General features: G+C 66.7%; 1 protein-coding gene across 2 annotated transcripts; it reads right to left on the bottom strand.

Moving 5' to 3' along the window:
* Positions 1 to 1,785: 1,785 nt before the first annotated feature.
* On the bottom strand, positions 1,786 to 12,760 carry ADAM11 (ADAM metallopeptidase domain 11). Of its 2 annotated transcripts, XM_056512088.1 has the most exons (27): positions 12,616 to 12,760; positions 11,181 to 11,380; positions 9,839 to 9,915; positions 9,458 to 9,524; positions 8,987 to 9,072; positions 8,844 to 8,910; positions 8,658 to 8,706; positions 8,506 to 8,573; positions 7,810 to 7,884; positions 7,649 to 7,720; positions 6,956 to 7,122; positions 6,798 to 6,882; positions 6,399 to 6,489; positions 6,250 to 6,301; positions 6,004 to 6,103; positions 5,650 to 5,721; positions 5,476 to 5,568; positions 5,289 to 5,369; positions 5,157 to 5,207; positions 4,540 to 4,603; positions 4,373 to 4,472; positions 3,753 to 3,872; positions 3,504 to 3,672; positions 3,315 to 3,429; positions 2,794 to 2,884; positions 2,304 to 2,321; positions 1,786 to 1,996 (listed from the first exon to the last, which is right to left on the bottom strand). In XM_056512088.1, the coding sequence occupies exons 1-27, from the start codon at positions 12,671 to 12,673 to the stop codon at positions 1,981 to 1,983; spliced, it is 2,304 nt and encodes a 767-aa protein (XP_056368063.1). In that variant the 5' UTR covers positions 12,674 to 12,760; the 3' UTR covers positions 1,786 to 1,980. The 2 variants fall into 2 exon arrangements, with proteins under 2 accessions (XP_056368063.1, XP_056368062.1); XM_056512087.1 differs by having other exon boundaries at positions 1,786 to 2,321; positions 12,616 to 12,759.
* Between the last annotated feature and the right edge of the window lie 2,696 nt (positions 12,761 to 15,456).

The following is a 15,456-nucleotide window of genomic DNA, read 5'->3' on the forward strand; positions in this document are numbered from 1 at the left end:
CGACATTGCAGGAGGCGGCCGAGGCCGGAGCCAGGGCCGGGCCCGGAGCGGCGGCTCCGGCGGCTCCGGCGGCGGCTCCCAGCACGTGCAAAGCGGGGCCGGGGGGCGCGGGGGGCCCGCGGGGGTCCCGCCCGGGCCGGCGGTAGCGGAGCAGGCGGTGCGGGGTGGCTGCGGTGAGCGGGGGGGGACGGGGACCCCGCCCCGCTGTGCCCGGGCCGGGCCGGGCCGACCCGTGCGAGCGGCGGGGCCGGGGGCTCTTTGTTCTCTTGGCTCTGGAAGCACCGGCTGTGCCCCCCGCCCCACCGCCGCGGGCCTCCCGCCCTGACAGCGTTAAAATCATTAAGAAAAATCCCAGTATTTATATATATATATATGTATATATATATATTAATTAATGTCCCCAAACCCGGTGACAACGGTGGCTTCTTGCTCTGAACCAGGGGTGTCCCCTTGCCGCGGGGAGCACCCCAACTCTGTGGCTGTGGCAGCTGTGAGGACACTGTGGGGACAGTGATAGACAGGGAGGTGACCCCAGACCCCTGATGGGGTGGGGGATCCCAGACCCCCAATGCCCACGCTGCTCCCGGGTCCCCAGCCCGGTGCTGACACGTCACACAAGAAGCCACCACCAGGGGATGTCCATCCACCTGCTGTCACCTCCCACCCTGCCCCCTGGGGTGCCACCACAGCCACGGCACCCGGGGGTGCCCAGTGGGGCTGTCACACCGGGCTGGGTGCCACCACACACTCTGGCCACAGCTGGGCTTGGGGACACCCTTGGTCACTCTCTGTCTCCATGGCAAAGGGGTCTGGTGCTGAGCAGGGACACTGGCAAGGAGGGGACACAGAGGGGACACCCCCCACCGCCGTGGGCAATGGGTATCACCCCCCATGGTCCCCGTGCTGAGTGTCCCCAGGAGTGTCCCCACACATACACACACACTGGGTCGTGTCACCAAGTGTCACCAGGCATGTCCCCCCTCCATGCTGAGTGTCACCAGTGGTTGAAGGGACCAGTGTGGCCCCCAGTGCTCCGAGGTGCTGTAATTTGGGTGGCTCTATAGAGCCACCCCATGCAGGGTGACATTTGTCCGTGATGCCTCCCCCCAGCTGCCATGGGGGTGGGGGACACCCAGTCTGGGGGAACAGGTGCCACAAGCCTGCCCTGGGGCTGGGGCCACAAGTGCCACCCAGCAAGCAGCCCTAGGTGTCCCCAGCCCAGGGCTCACCCTGGTCCCCCGGGGGGGCCCTTCTGTCCCCCCAGCCCCAGTGTCACCAGTTCGGGGTTCACCTGCCTGAGCTGGGGGAAGTTTTGAGGGAGAGCTGTTACTGTGTGTGCCTGTCCCACCACTGGGGACTTCGGGGTCCCATGGCTTGGGGGTACAGCCATGAGATGGGAGAATTTGAGGGGACAAACCCCATACGGGGCTGCTGAGATTTGGGGGCCAGGGAGGCACATCTGGGGTGCAGGACTTGGCCCCCGTGGGACCCAGCCCAGGCATCTGGGGAGGGGGGAACACAACTCCAGGCCCTGAACTGGGAAAGGGCACTGGCCCGGTACTGGGAATTACTGGCCTGGTACTGGGAATTACTGGCCTGGTACTGGGAATTACTGGCCTCGTCCTGGGGACACTGGCCTTGTCCTGGGGCACACGGGCCTGCCTCTTGGGGTCCCAGGCCCCTGGCTGGAAGATGCTGCTGGAGGGCAGAGGGCAGTGGCCCCGCGGGTACATTCATTCATTCATTCACTCATTCACTCATTCATTCATCCATCCAGTGCCGAGCGCCGCCAGCCCGGGGGTCCGGGGGGGCCCGGGGGGGGGCCCGGGGGTCCCCGTACATTCGTGGCCGTGCGGGGGGGCCGGGGAGCGCTCCCGGGTGCCCCCCCCCCACTCTCCTCCTCGGCTGGACCCTCGGCAGCGCCGCCCCTTTTAATTGCTGTTAATGAGGTGCTGGGGGGGTGGGGCAGAGCGGCCCCGCTCAGGCCCCCCCGGACCTGCAACACAGAAGTGGGGTGCGTTTAGTGGGGGGCTGTGACAGGGGGGTGACACATGGGGGGACACTGAGCTGAAATGAGCCAGCACCGGGGGGGGGGCTGCTGCCAGGCCCCCCCAGCCGCCGCTCCCCTTCAGCCGTGGGGGCACAGAGATGGAGACAGCACGGCCGGACACACAGCACACGGACAGACGGGCCCGGGGGCTCCCACGCCGTCAGGCTGCCGGACGGTGACGGTGACGGTGACAGGGACGGTGACGAGACGATGGGGGGGACACGGTTACACTCCCTGCTGCGCCGGGTCGTACCTTCCTCGGCGGATGTTCCTTGGGGGGGTGGCAGGGGGAGAGGAGAGGAGCATTAGTGCCACCCCCGTGTCCCTGCTGTCCCCACTGGCGCGTCCCCCCCACCCCAGTGTCCCTGGGCCCACAGGCAGCAGCAGTGTCCCAGTGCCAGGCAGGAGCACACACGGGGGGCACCGACACAGCCCCCGCCCCAGCACCCCATGCTTGGGGACGGACACGGCCACGGGTCCGGGTGACAGTGACAACCCAACGCCACATGCAGGCAGGGCAGGCAGGACCAGGGGTCAGGCAGGGGCTGGGACAAGGGGCCAGGCAGGTTCAGGGGACCAGGCAGGGCCAAGGGGACCAGAGGCCACATGGCAGGGGATGCCCAGCCGGGGGGACTGGCAGTGCCCCAGCAGGGCACGGCCTGGCCCTGGCGCGGTGACGGTGTGCAGAGGGGACGTGGCCGGTGACAGCAGCAGAGGGGACGAGCCATGCGGTGGCTGCTTACTTAAATCCCCAGCCTGTCCCCCCTAGGACGATGGCAGCCACCAGCACGGCCCCCGCGATGGAGCCGATAATGATATTGGTGCCACTGGGACCTGTGACAGACGGGACAGGGAGGAGGGGACAGGGTCACACGTCAGTGGGAAGAGGGCGTGGGGACATGGGGACACAGCCCCAGGGATGCCCCAGCGCCATGGGGACTCGGGAAGGGGACAAACCCAGCCACAGGGAACATGTCAGTGGGGAGGGGACAGGGAGACACCAGGACACAGCCCCAGGGCAGTGCCAGTGCTGCGGGGACCTGGGAGGGAGGCAAACCCAGCCACAGGAACACACCTCAGTGGGGACGGGATGCGGGGACACGGGGACACAGCCCCAGGGATGACCCAGGGCTGTGGGGACCCGGGAGGGGAGGGACAAACCCAGCCATGGGACACTCTGGAGCCCCGCAGTGGCAGGGGACAGAGCGGGACAGCCCAGCCTGTGCGGCCTGGGGACAGCAGGGAGCCCCGCGGGCACACGGACCCTTGTATCGCTCCGTCTCCCCCGTCGGCTTCGGCTCGGGGATGGGGTCGTAGACGCTGCAGTCCTTCCCCGTCCACTCCGCCCGGCAGATGCACTTCCCCTCGTTGCTGCAAACCTGCGAGAGGACGGCGTCACCCCCCGCGATTGTCACAGCCCCCGGTGTCCCCCTGTCCCCGCCGCGCCCCTCACCCCGTGGTCGAAGCAGATCTTCCCGTCCCAGCTGCCGGGGCAGGAGCTGAAGTTAAAGGCGGTGGCTGGAAGGCATTTGCGGTCGAGACAGAGCATTCCGGGCCCGCAGGGCGTCCCGTCCTCCACGTAGCTCAGGTCCGAGCCATCCACCAGCTGCACGTGGCCGCCCCTGCGCCAGGACAGCCGCAGCGGGTGGCACCGGGACCCCCGGGCGCCGCGGCCGCGGCGGGGCCGTGGCGGCGCCGTTACCTGCAGTCCACGTAGCGGTTCTGGTGGTAGAAGGTGGTGGTGGCGATCTCCCCGCTGAGCTCCCCCACGCGCGGAGAGCCCGAGATGTTGGCGCAGAGGAGGAAGCCGCACAGGACGTCCCTTCAAGGCAGCGGGGGTGTCACCAGGACGGCAGGTGGCACCGGGAGGGGGACAGGGCACAGGGGACACTCAGGTGGCACCGGGAGGGGGACAGGGCACAGGGGACACTCAGGTGGCACCAGGACAGGGGACAGGGATCACTCAGGTGGCACCGGGAGAGGGACAGGGGACACTCAGGTGGCACCAGGAGGGGGACAGGAGACAGGGGACAGGGATCACTCAGGTGGCACCGGGAGGGGACAGGGGACAGGAGTCACTCAGGTGGCACCGGGACAGGGGACAGGGGTCACTCAGGTGGCACCGGGAGGGGTACAGGGGACAGGGGACAGGGATCACTCAGGTGGCACCGGGAGGGGACAGGGGACAGGAGTCACTCAGGTGGCACCGGGAGGGGACAGGGGACAGGGGACAGGGATCACTCAGGTGGCACCGGGAGGGGGACAGGGGACAGGGGACAGGGATCACTCAGGTGGCACCGGGAGGGGACAGGGGTCACTCACTGCTTGTTGCACTGCAGCCAGCCCAGGCCCTCGCGCCCGCAGTTCCCCCGCTCCGTTCCCTCCACGTTCAGCTTCTCGTAGCAGAAGCGCTCGGCCGAGCCTGGCAGAGAGCGAGTGTCACCTGCTTGTCACCCGCTGCGCCCCGCCCCGCCCAGGCCAGCACTCACTGCGGCCCCACAGCGCGTTGCACTGGCGGTCCCGAGTCTTGCAGCGCCCGCCGTAGCATCGGCCCTGCAGGGAGGGGAGAGTCAGGGGCTGGGGAGGGGTCAGGGGTCCTGGAGGAGGGTCAGGGGCCCTGGAGGAGGGTCAGGGGCTGGGGAGGGGTCAGGGGCCCTGGAGGAGGGTCAGGGGTCCGGAGGAGGGTCAGGGGCTGGGGAGGGGTGGTGAGGCTGGAGAGGGGCTCACACACGTGCTCAGGGAGGTGCTGCAGGGACAATGAGCTCCCCGCACCTCGTCCCAGGATCACTGCCCCAGTCCATGATCAGATCCCAGGGGTCAGAAGCCACATGTCTGCACAGCCACGGGACAGCAGTGGGGGATCAGGGCCCCCTGCCCACCCCAAAACCCACACTGCGATCGCTGACTGGTCACAGACTGGTTTGGGTTGGGAGGGACCCTAAAGCCCGTGGGCAGGGACACCTTCCACCAGACCAGGCTGCTCCATCCCCGCCCAGCGGGGCCTTGGACACTCCCAAATGCACTTCCAACACGCACAAGCCCCGATGCTGGAGCCTGTGGGATGTGCCCAGCCCCAGGCTGACCCACCAGGCTGGGCTGAGCTCACCTGCTCGTTCTCACAGAAGTATCCATCCAGCTTGTGGAGGTTGGGGGGACACTGTGGGGACAGGGAAAAGAGGCTGGGTGAGGCCACAAGGCCCCACAACATGTCCCACCGTGTCCCCCCGGCCCCACTCACCTGGCTGGAATCCCCGGTGCAGGTCTCGGGGATGTCACACTCGTTCACAGCCTCCCGGCAGGACACTCCACGTGGCTCGTACTGCCCGGGGCACAAACCCAGCTCATCAGCAATGGGACAGGACCACATCGGGTCCACGGCTGGACCCTGGCCCCCCTGAGCCCCCTGCATGCTCCCAGCCCCGCACCTTGCAGCCCTTGCAGCAGAGCCCGTCGCTGCACATGGCGTCGTGGGTCAGGGTGCACTTCTTGCAGCAGTTTCCCCCACTCCTCGCACACTCCTGCCAGGACAGCAGCGGGAATCACGGCCATCAGCCCCCCGGCCCCCCAGAACGGGGGGAGCAGCCCCTGACCCTGCTCACCGCCAGCGAGCCGCAGTCGCACTCCTCGCCTGCCTCCACGAAGCCATTGCCGCACTCGGGAGGGTCCAGGAGCTGCCGGGACCGAGGGGGGAACATCACACACACACACACACACACACACACACACACACACACACACGAGCTGCTGCTGTGAGCCCCCGACCAGGGCATCACATCCCCGGGGAATGGCAGCACCCCCAAACTGCTGCTGGGCACGAGGCTCCTGCCCCCTGGGAGTTCAGCACCAGCACTTTTTGGCCATGGCAGGGGCTGGGGACACCACGAGTCCCGAGGGATCCCGGAATCCACGTGCAGAGCCTCGCTCCCCACAGTGACCCCCAGAGGGGCCGGTACCTTCAGGGGTTTGTTGAAGAGGCAGCTGCCGCCGCCGTCCTGCAGGAACTGGTTGTACTCATCGATGCTGCAGCGGGAGAACTTCCGTGGGAGGTAGTACCTGTGGCAGGGGGTCACTGTCACACTGTCACACCCTGCCCTTGCCCGAGGCACTGCCAGACACCCGAACCCGGGCTGCACCCTCGGCGATGCCCCGCAGCGGTGACACGAGGGGATGTGGCAGTGCCACCCCGAGCGGGCACCCACCCTGTGTCCTCCATGATACAGCCCAGCCACGCGTCCGGACAGCGGCAGTCCCCTGGGGGAGAGGAGGGCAGAGGGCTGGCGGTGCTGGCTGTCCCTCCGCCAGCCCGGTGGAACTGCGGAATGTCCCCATGGTCCCCCGGGCCCCGTACCTGCGGCCGTGCGGTGCTTGTTCCACATCATGCCCACGTTCTGCCCCAGTGTCTGTGCCAGTGTCACCGCCATGGCCGCCACGTTGCCGTACTGTGCGGGAGAGACGTGGTGTCACCGCAGGGACCTCGGCTATGTCCCAGCCCTGTCCCAGCCCTGTCCTGGCTCTGTCCCTGTCCTGTCCCCAGCCCTGTCCGCAGCCCTGTCCCAGCCCTGTCCCCAGCCCTGTCCCGTCCCTGTCCCCAGACCTGTCCCCGTCCCCAGCCCTGTCCTGGCTCTGTCCCTGTCCTGTCCCCAGCCCTGTCCGCAGCCCTGTCCCAGCCCTGTCCCCGCCCTGTCCCTGTCCCGTCCCTGTCCCCAGCCCTGTCCCGTCCCTGTCCCAGCCCTGTCCCAGCCCTCACCTCGTTGACGCCGCCGGCGCGGCCAGCGGAGCAGATGCCCCCGACAAAGGCGGTGCCGCTGCGGCTGCTCTGGAACGTCCGACCCCTGCGAGGGAGAGGATGGTGGGGACGGGGCACCTGGTCCCGGCCCCGGGGACACACGTGGCCGCAGCGCTCACGAGAAGAGATGCACGGTGTCGCTGTGCTCCGCCAGCCCCTCGCGCCGGTACTTCACAAACTCGTTCAGGGTCTCCAGGGAGTCTTGTCCCATCCGGATCCGGTCCTCGGCCGCCCATGTCTCCATGGCCACCAGCACGATGCGCGTGTTGAGCTGCTCCTTGTAGATCTGTGGGGACGAAGGGACGGTGTGGGGGACGTGAACCCTCCCAGGGACAAACCCACCAGGTACTGGGGATAAAGCCCTGTAGACAACTTCGGGGGCTGAGCACACATCAGACACCGGGCACAATTCCCCAGGGACAAAGCTCCGGTGGGACAAACCCAGCAGGTGGCAAAGAAAAAAAGCAAGAGTGGGACAAACTCCCTGGGGCCAAACACACAAGGGACCAACCCAGCAGGTGCTGAGGATCAGTCCCCCGGGATAAACCACCAGGTACTAAGGACAAACTCCCTGGGAACAAATCCAGCTGGTGGGAACAGTCCCCTCAAGGATAACCCCCCCCAGGGACAAACCCACCAAGATGGGGGATAAACCCTCTCTCCAGGAATAAGAGAACAATTCCACTGGGCATAAATCCCTTGGGAATGAAGGGGAATGAAGTCCCCAAGGGACAAACCCATCAGATGCCAGGGATTAACCCTCCCAGGGACAACCCCCCCAGGGACAAATTCCTTCCAGGGACCCCCCTCACCATGTCAGCCAGGTTGACCACGGACTTGGCGAAGTTGCTGGTGAGAACTACGGACTTGCGGAGCTGCAGGAACTGGGGGCACACCAGGAGCCAGCTGGGATTGGGGGGGGGGGCAGCCCGACCCCTCACCGCCCTGCCAGCCCCCCGAACCCCCCGCTCACCAGCTGATGGTCATTCACCACGGCCAGCTCGATGTACTTGGTCTCGCTGTGCACCGTGTGCTGGGCTCGGCGGACCTGCAGGGAACCCGCGGCTGAGCTGGCACCGGCACCCGCATGGGGCTCCAGACCCCTCGCGGCGTGTTTGGGGTACAGGGAGCGGGGACAGCCACTGGGTGCTCTTGGGATGCAGGCCCGCCAGTTTTCCAGTGGGTGCCCTTGCAGGAACTCTGCAAACACGACCTTAGCACCCACGGCTGAGCCTGGCTGCACCCGCAGCAACGGGCAGAAATCAACCAGGGTCAAGTACACTTGTCCCCTGCCCACGTCCTGTGTCCCCTGCCCCGAGTACCCCGTTGTCCCCACTAACCCTGTGTATCCCATTGTCCCCATTAACCCTGTGAACCCCGGTGTCCCCACTAACCCTGTGTATCCCCGTGTCCCCACTAACCCTGTGTATCCCATTGTCCCCATTAACCCTGTGTACCCTGTTGTCCCCACTAACCCTGTGACCCCGTGTCCCCACTAACCCTGTGTATCCCATTGTCCCCACTAACCCTGTGTACCCCGTGTCCCCACTAACCCTGTGTACCCCGTTGTCCCCACTAACCCTGTGTATCCCATTGTCCCCATTAGCCCTGTGTACCCCGTGTCCCCATTAACCCTGTGTAACCCTATGTACCCCGTGTCCCCACTAACCTGCCGCCTCCGCCGCAGCTTTGGTGTCCCACCCGGGACACGCTGGCTCAGCGCAGGGAAGAGGCAGCCTGGAGGGAAGGGACAGAGGAGATGGGACACCAGGACACGAGGCCACGACCACAAAGCCCCAGGAGCAGCTTTGAGAGGCTTACCCAGTCGGGGGCAGCTGGGGACGCGCTGCACGATGTGCGGTCGAAGGCCCTGGCACGGGGAGAGGTGTGTCACGGCCGTGCGTGGCAGGGGAGCACTGCCACGTCCCCGCGTCCGCATCGCTGTCCCCCAGCCACAGCCAGACCCGAAAAGCCGCCTTGGGGTGCTCAGGCAGCGGCACCGCTCACCTGCCCGTGCTCGGCGCCCGCCTGGGGCTCGATCAGGTACGTGGCTCGGCCGTCCGAGAAGACTCCGCTGCAAACAGAGGTGGCCGTGTCGGGGCGCAGAGGGGTGCAGCCCCCCGGCCCCCTGCGGGCAGTGGGGTACTCACCGCAGGCCCTGGCAGCTGGAGAGAGCGGCGAAGGAGCGGGGCTGCCCCCGGATCCGGCCCTGGTAGTAGCAGTGCTCCCCCGCGCCCTGCGGAGCGGGACGGGCTGAGCCGCGGGTCCCGCCCTGCCCCGCACGGCCAGGGCCGCAGCAGGCTCGGGCTCTGGGGCTCATTGCCAGGCACCCTCAGGGTGTGCGTGGTGCCCACGCCACGCGGGGATCCCCCGCTCGAGGAGCATCCCCGAGCACCACGGCAGCACCCCCAGGCAGGGGCTGGGCACGCAGGGGCAGAGGGTGGGGGATGCTGAGCTGTTGGGGGCCATTCCTGGGCTTTTGTGAGGTTTATGAACTGGCCACAGCAACCCCTGCACTGGCACAGTATGGCACAGCATGGCATGGCACGGTTTGGCACAGCGTGGTTTGGCACAGCGTGGTTTGCACTGCGTGGCTTGGCACAGCCTGGCACTCATCTTACCGTGCTGTGGCTGCTGTTGCTGCCCGCGCCGACGTGCCGCTCAACGTAGTGCGAGGCCAGGAGGTGGCTGCCGGGAGCAGGTGGGTGTGAGAGGCCGTGGGGTGGAGAGGAAGAGGAGGAAGAGGAGGAAGAGGGAGACAACAGAAGCGATCCATGAGCGGGGCACCTCCCCGGTGAGGGAGACCACCCACCATCCATATACAAGGAATCACCCCAGCATGGGACCCCCCCCCCAGTTTGGCATCCCATGGGTCCCTCTCCCCTCTGCTCCACCCCCCGGCTCAGCCCCAAACGCTGGGACGGCTCTGCACAACTCCCCTATCCAGGGGGGCACCAGCAGCCCCTTGGTCGCTCCCCTGCCGGGACCCCCGGGGCACTCACTGGTTCAGCTGGAGATCGAGGGTGAAGGCTGAGCCGAAGGCACGCACCATGAAGCTCACCTGTGCCAGGTGCAGCCCCTGCAGGACAGCCAGAGCCGTCAGCCCCCCCCAAAAAAACATACCTAAAATAATAATTAAAACCCCAACCCAAATATGCAGCCTGTGAAGATGTACTTTTTTTTTTTTTTTTTAACCGAAAAATTCAGCATAAAGAAAAAACAGGGTTTTTTTTTTCTCTTAAACCCATCACCCCTGGAGCACTGGGATGGCACCTGCGCCCCATCTCCCCCTCCGCGGGTGCCGTGCTGGGTGGGGGTGCCCAGGGTCCCCCAGAGCCCCGCCGAGCCGCCGCTCCTCCCGCCCTGCGGCGCCGCCGCTCCTGACCTAATTCCTAATTCCTGCCGCCGGCAGCGGGAGCCGAGCGCTGCGGCGCGGCCTCAGACCCCGCAAACTCGGCGCACGGCTGAGAGAGAGCCCGGCACCGGCTCGGGTCCCTCCGGTGCTTCACAGGGGGAAAACACAGCAAAAGCGAACCCATCCTGACACGCCCTGTCCCCTCGCTGGAACCCGGCGCAGCTCGGGATGAGGACGCAGGGATGAGGAGCCGTCTGTCATCACAGGGAGGGGATGTCCCGGGCCCCCACCGCATCCCTGGGGCCCGGCAGCACTGCCGGAGGGGCTCTGCCTCCGGTCCAGCCCCGAATTCCCCCGATCCCGCTGCTCCCTCCCATCGCAACACCGGAGTTTAACACCTCTCTGGCCCCCCGCCAGCGCGGCGCTGCCCGGCGTCCGGCGCTTTCACTCGACGCCGGGTGTAAATCACCTCTGCGGCGAGAGCAGCTCCTCATCTCGCCTTCACCCGGCGCGGACGGGGATCGATGGGCGCCGGCCCCCGCGGCGGCAACACCGCAACTCCCCCGAGCAGGATGGGGCGGGGTGCTGCCCCCCGAAACGCCGGGACAGCCCGCGATGGGTGAAGGTCACCCCGTGGGGCCGGGAGTGCTCTGGGAACGGCACTGGGGGGGACATGGGGGCCTGAACCCGTCCTTGCCGGACCCACGACTCTGTTCCCGTGGGAGCCCCGCTCGCCACCGGCCCGCTCCCGTTTCATCTCTCCCAACACCCGCGCGCCACTGGTCCCCAGATTTAATGGGATTTTTCGGCACAAGTCAGTGTCCCTTCAGGCAGCGGAATGATCCCTGCGGGGACGAGGGCTCCCGTTGGGGTTGGCGGCACCCGCTCACACGCCGGGGTGTGGCTGGGCCAGCGACGGCGGCTGCCCGGGCACCGGGACCCTGCCAGGGAGCCCGCGAAGGGAGCGGCTGGGGGTGTCGTTCACTTACGGGTCCTCCGCCTCCTCCTCCTCCTCCTTCTCCTCCGGGCTCATGCCTGACCCTGGTGTCCAACTGATGCTTTGGGACTTCTCCTCCCGAGCTCTGCCCCACCAGCCTGCTGGGGTGGGTGATTTGGGACACCACCCGCCCTTCCTGCCATGCGGCCCGCGGGAGCCTCCGCGGCAGAGCTCCGGCCTGCGCGGCAGCACCTGCGGGACAGGGGACAGGGTCGCGGCCACCCTGGGAGGGCTGGGGACACGGGGGCCTGGCAGGAGAAGGATAGAGACAAAGGGGCCTGGAGACAAGGGGGACGTGGAGGGCTGGGGATGAGGAGGGACAGGGAGATGAGAACACGCAGGGGTGGGAACACAAGGGGACAGAGTTGATGAACACGCTCAGGGGGTGGCCCAAGTGTGGCACTGCATCCAGAAGAGGACACTCGTGTCCTGCATGGGATGTCCAGGAACACGGAGGGTGGGTACAGGGATTGCCCCAGGATGTACAGCTGGGGAACACCCAGGCACGCTGGTGGGGGACACGGAGGGGACACCCAGCAAGCACGGGCTGGGAGGGGTGCCCAGGGGATGGGGGTGACCAGCAGGGGAATACATCTGGATGGGGAAGTCAGGAGGTCTCAGATACGGTGGCATGTCCTGGAGGGGACACACAGGGGACATAGGTGGCTGATAAAGTGATGCATCCCAGAGGGGCGCATGCAGGGGAGAGGGGGCTCAGAAATGCCATCATACCTGGAGGATAGGTTGGGGGGAGCAGTATATCCTGGGGGGAACATGCAGGGAAAAGGGGGGGCTGGAATGGGGACACATCTCAGAGGGGACACCCAGGGGACAGAGAGGGCCGGGATGGGGACACCACCGAATGGGAGATGGAAGACCGGTATGGGGACACCTCCCTAGGGGGCACAACGAGGGGACAGCAGGACTGGTGCAGGGACACCTTTGGAGGTGACAGCCGAGGGACACGGGGGGCGGCCGCTATGGGGACACAACCCAAGGGGACGTGCAGGGCTGCTATGAGGACATCTATGGGACATGCAGGGAACGGAGAAGCCGAGATGGGGACACATCCTGAAGGGGACATGGGGGCTGCTCTGCGGCCACCTCCGGAGAGGAAACACGGCGGGGGCCGCTGCGGGGACAGCGCGGCGGAGGGCGCGGGGCCGGAGCAGGTGCGGGGCCGGGGCCGGGTGGGGACGCGGGGCTGCGGGGCCGGGGCCGGGCAGGTGCGGGGGGATCGCGGGCCCGGCCCCTCCCGGGGCTCTGCGGGGCGGCGCTGCGGAAAAATGTGTCGATGCAGCGAAAAAGCCGCAGCGGCGGCGGCGGGGCCGGGAGCGGAGCGGGGCGATGCGGGGCCGGGAGCGCGGCGGGCGCGATGCGGGGCCGGTACCGGGGCGATGCCGGAGCGGGAGCGGGTCCGGACCTACCTGCCCGCGGGGCGAGCGAGAGCAGCGCGGCCAGCAGCCACCCCCGCAGCGGGCTCATGGCTCCCTCATGCTCCGCCAGCGGCCGCGCCGGGCCCGCCGCGCCGGGGACCGTCACCGTCCCGTCCGGCCCCCCCGCCCCGGGCCGGGCCGGCAGCGCCGCCCCCGCCCCGCCCGCGCGCGGCCCCGGGCCCGCCGGACCGGACCGGCACCGGCAGCGCCGGCAGCGGCACCGGCAGCGCCGCCCCGGGCCCGCCCCGCCCCGCCCGGCCCCGCCGCCCCCGGTACCGGCCCCTTCCACCCTCCCCGCCCCGGCTGCCGCAGCGCCGCTGGCACCCGCGGCACTGCAGCAGCGGAGCCCCGCTGGCATCACCCCCGGGCCGGCAGAGCCCCCCGGGCGGTGCCGGAGCTCCCGGTCGCATCATCCCCCGGAACGGTACCGGAGCCCCGGGCCAGTGCCAGCCGGGATCAGACTCCTTGCACCCACCCAGGAGCTCCCCAGTCGATACTGGACCTCCCTCAGCCACTGCTGCCCCCCCATCCCCCGAGCCAGTGCAGGACCCCCACACCAGCAGCAGCCCCTCCAGCCAGTCCCAAACCCTCCCAGCACCAGTACCAGGCTCCCCAGCCGGCACAGGGCCTCCAGCTGGGACTGAAGTCCCCAACCAGCAGCACCTCCCGGCTGGAACCCAGCCCCTGCCTGGTGCCAGGGCTGGTGCTGCTGTGGGAGCCCGGCTGTGGATGGAGCTGGGGGTTCCAAGGGGATGGTGCTGAAAGCAGGGAGTGCTGGTGCTCACAGCACTGGGGACACAGTGATTCTGGACCGTCCTCAGTGGGTGGGTGATGTCACCCAAGAGTTCTGTGGGGGTCCCTCAGGAAGCACCAGAACCAGGAGTCCCTCTCTGCTCTGATTTTGGGAGAGCTGCAAGGCTGTGTTCCCTCCTGGTGGTAACGGAACAATTTTAGGGAGACAAGCCCCAGGAAATTCCTGTTTGTTCCGTTGCAGTGGGAGTGGGGCAGAGCAGCATGGAGGGGGACACAGCTCATGGGGGAGGCAGCACAGCCACGGGCAGCCCCAGAAGGGGCTCTCCTGGAGGGCTCCAGCCTCAGGTGATGGATGCAGCAACCCTCACACAGCAGGGATTGTTCCCTCAGGGCTGAGGGTGGGACACAGACCTGGAGACCACCAGCCCCAGCTCTTCCTGCTGGGGTGCCCAGGGCCATCCTTGGGCAGGTGCCTGGGCTCCCTGTGGAGGGTGATGGGCAACCTGTGCCTGTGTCTGAGGGGACAGGCTGAGTCACCACGTGCTCCAGAGAGAGAAGGATGCAGGTGCTCCAGTGGCCCCAGCTCATCCCAGAGATCAGCTGCCTTGGGAAGGCCCTGGAGCTCCCCTAAGAGACCAAGCTGGGGGCTTGAACTCCCAGTTCACATCCCTCCCTCTCCTCCAGGACAACCTTTTTGGAACTCATTTTGTGTTACCACTCCAACAAGTCCCTCTGCAGCTCAGCCCATTATCCCCAGCACTGGCAGAGGTGTCAGGAACTGAAACCTGAGAGGCAGCTGCATCTCAGCCTGGTTTGAGAGAGGATGTGCTGAGGGTCATGCTCAGACTGGGGGGCTCAAAGCCCCTCCAAGACCATGTGATGGGGGCTGGCACTCACACACAGGGACCTATCCCCTGGGGGCTGCCCAGGAACAGGCTCCAGCAAGCACCTTCTCAGCCACTCTTGGGGGTTCTGGCTGGCAATGGTTCTTTTGAGGCACATCAGCATAGAGCAGGCAGGGCTTCCAAATTGAGACCTGCTGCCCTTGGACCTTCCTCTTCCTCCATGCAGTGAGGGAGGAACTGCAGCAGCAGGTGCAGCAGAGATGATCCAGCACCTGCTTATCTCTTGAGGAGCTCTGAGGCTGCCAGCCCAAGGGGGACAGTCCCTCCCTGAGCCCTCCTGGTGGTTCTCAGCACCACAGGGACAAAGAAGTGCTCAGCCAGCCTGGATCTCCCTGTACCAGGGAACAGCTCTTCTAGTGGAAGGTGTCCCAGCCCCAGGCAGGGGGTTGGAACTGGATGATCTTTAGGGTCCCTTCCAACCCAAACCAGTCCAAGATTCTGTATCTCCAGCCTGAACACCTGATCAAAGCCTACAGGGCCCCCAAGGGGCTGTGAAACAGCTGCTTCAGTCCCCCAGATCAGGGGCTCCATGGTGTAAGGCACTGGGCAGCATGAGGAGGTTCCATGGGGGTCCCTCTCCCCTCCCTGGAAGGGCCAGGCTTGGTGAAAGAACTGCTACTCCCCAGGTCAGCTCACTACCATGAGGCATCCCAGTCTCACAGGGGGCACCCTGGAGCTCTGGTCACACAGGCCAAGAGCCTGGAGGGGCCATTCCTCTGTCCCCCAGCCCCTCTTTGCTGTCTGAGGGGCACAGAGCTGATCACTCCCTCCAGGAGGCCAAGCACCCCAGGACAGTGGCTGGTTGGTGCTCTAAGCCCCTCTGTCCTTCTCTCCCAGGGATGACCTTCCTGCTGTGACAGCCTGTGGCTGCAGGGACATCTCCATGGTACAACCCCAAGCCCAGGGGGCTCAGCTCCTGCTGCAGTTTTGAGCAGCCCTTCATTACAGGGGCTGCAGCAGGTAAAGAACTGGAGTGTGGCTTTGCATGGAGAAGGATTTAGCTCAGGAGGAATCTCTGAAGCCTCCTGTGTCCCAAGTTCCTGCTCCCACTACATGAGCCCACTCCAAGCTTTCCCTTTGAGCCTGGAGTGAAGGAGAGAGTGCTGTCCTTCACTCAAGGACTGAACATCTCCAAGGACAGACAGACCCCACTCCTCTGGGAGTGTCTCACCCT

This window comes from Oenanthe melanoleuca, chromosome 27 (assembly GCF_029582105.1).
Source record: "Oenanthe melanoleuca isolate GR-GAL-2019-014 chromosome 27, OMel1.0, whole genome shotgun sequence".
NCBI lineage: Eukaryota > Metazoa > Chordata > Aves > Passeriformes > Muscicapidae > Oenanthe > Oenanthe melanoleuca.

Coding starts and splice junctions, on each gene's coding strand:
- ADAM11 (XM_056512087.1), bottom strand. CDS start 12,673: ATGAGCCCGCTGCGGGGGTGGCTGCTGGCCGCGCTGCTCTCGCTCGCC. Junction 7,885..8,505: donor AGCTGCGGCGGAGGCGGCAG/GTTAGTGGGGAC, acceptor GGTTCCCTGCAG/GTCCGCCGAGCCCAGCACAC. Junction 5,569..5,649: donor GCGACTGCGGCTCGCTGGCG/GTGAGCAGGGTC, acceptor CTGTCCTGGCAG/GAGTGTGCGAGGAGTGGGGG.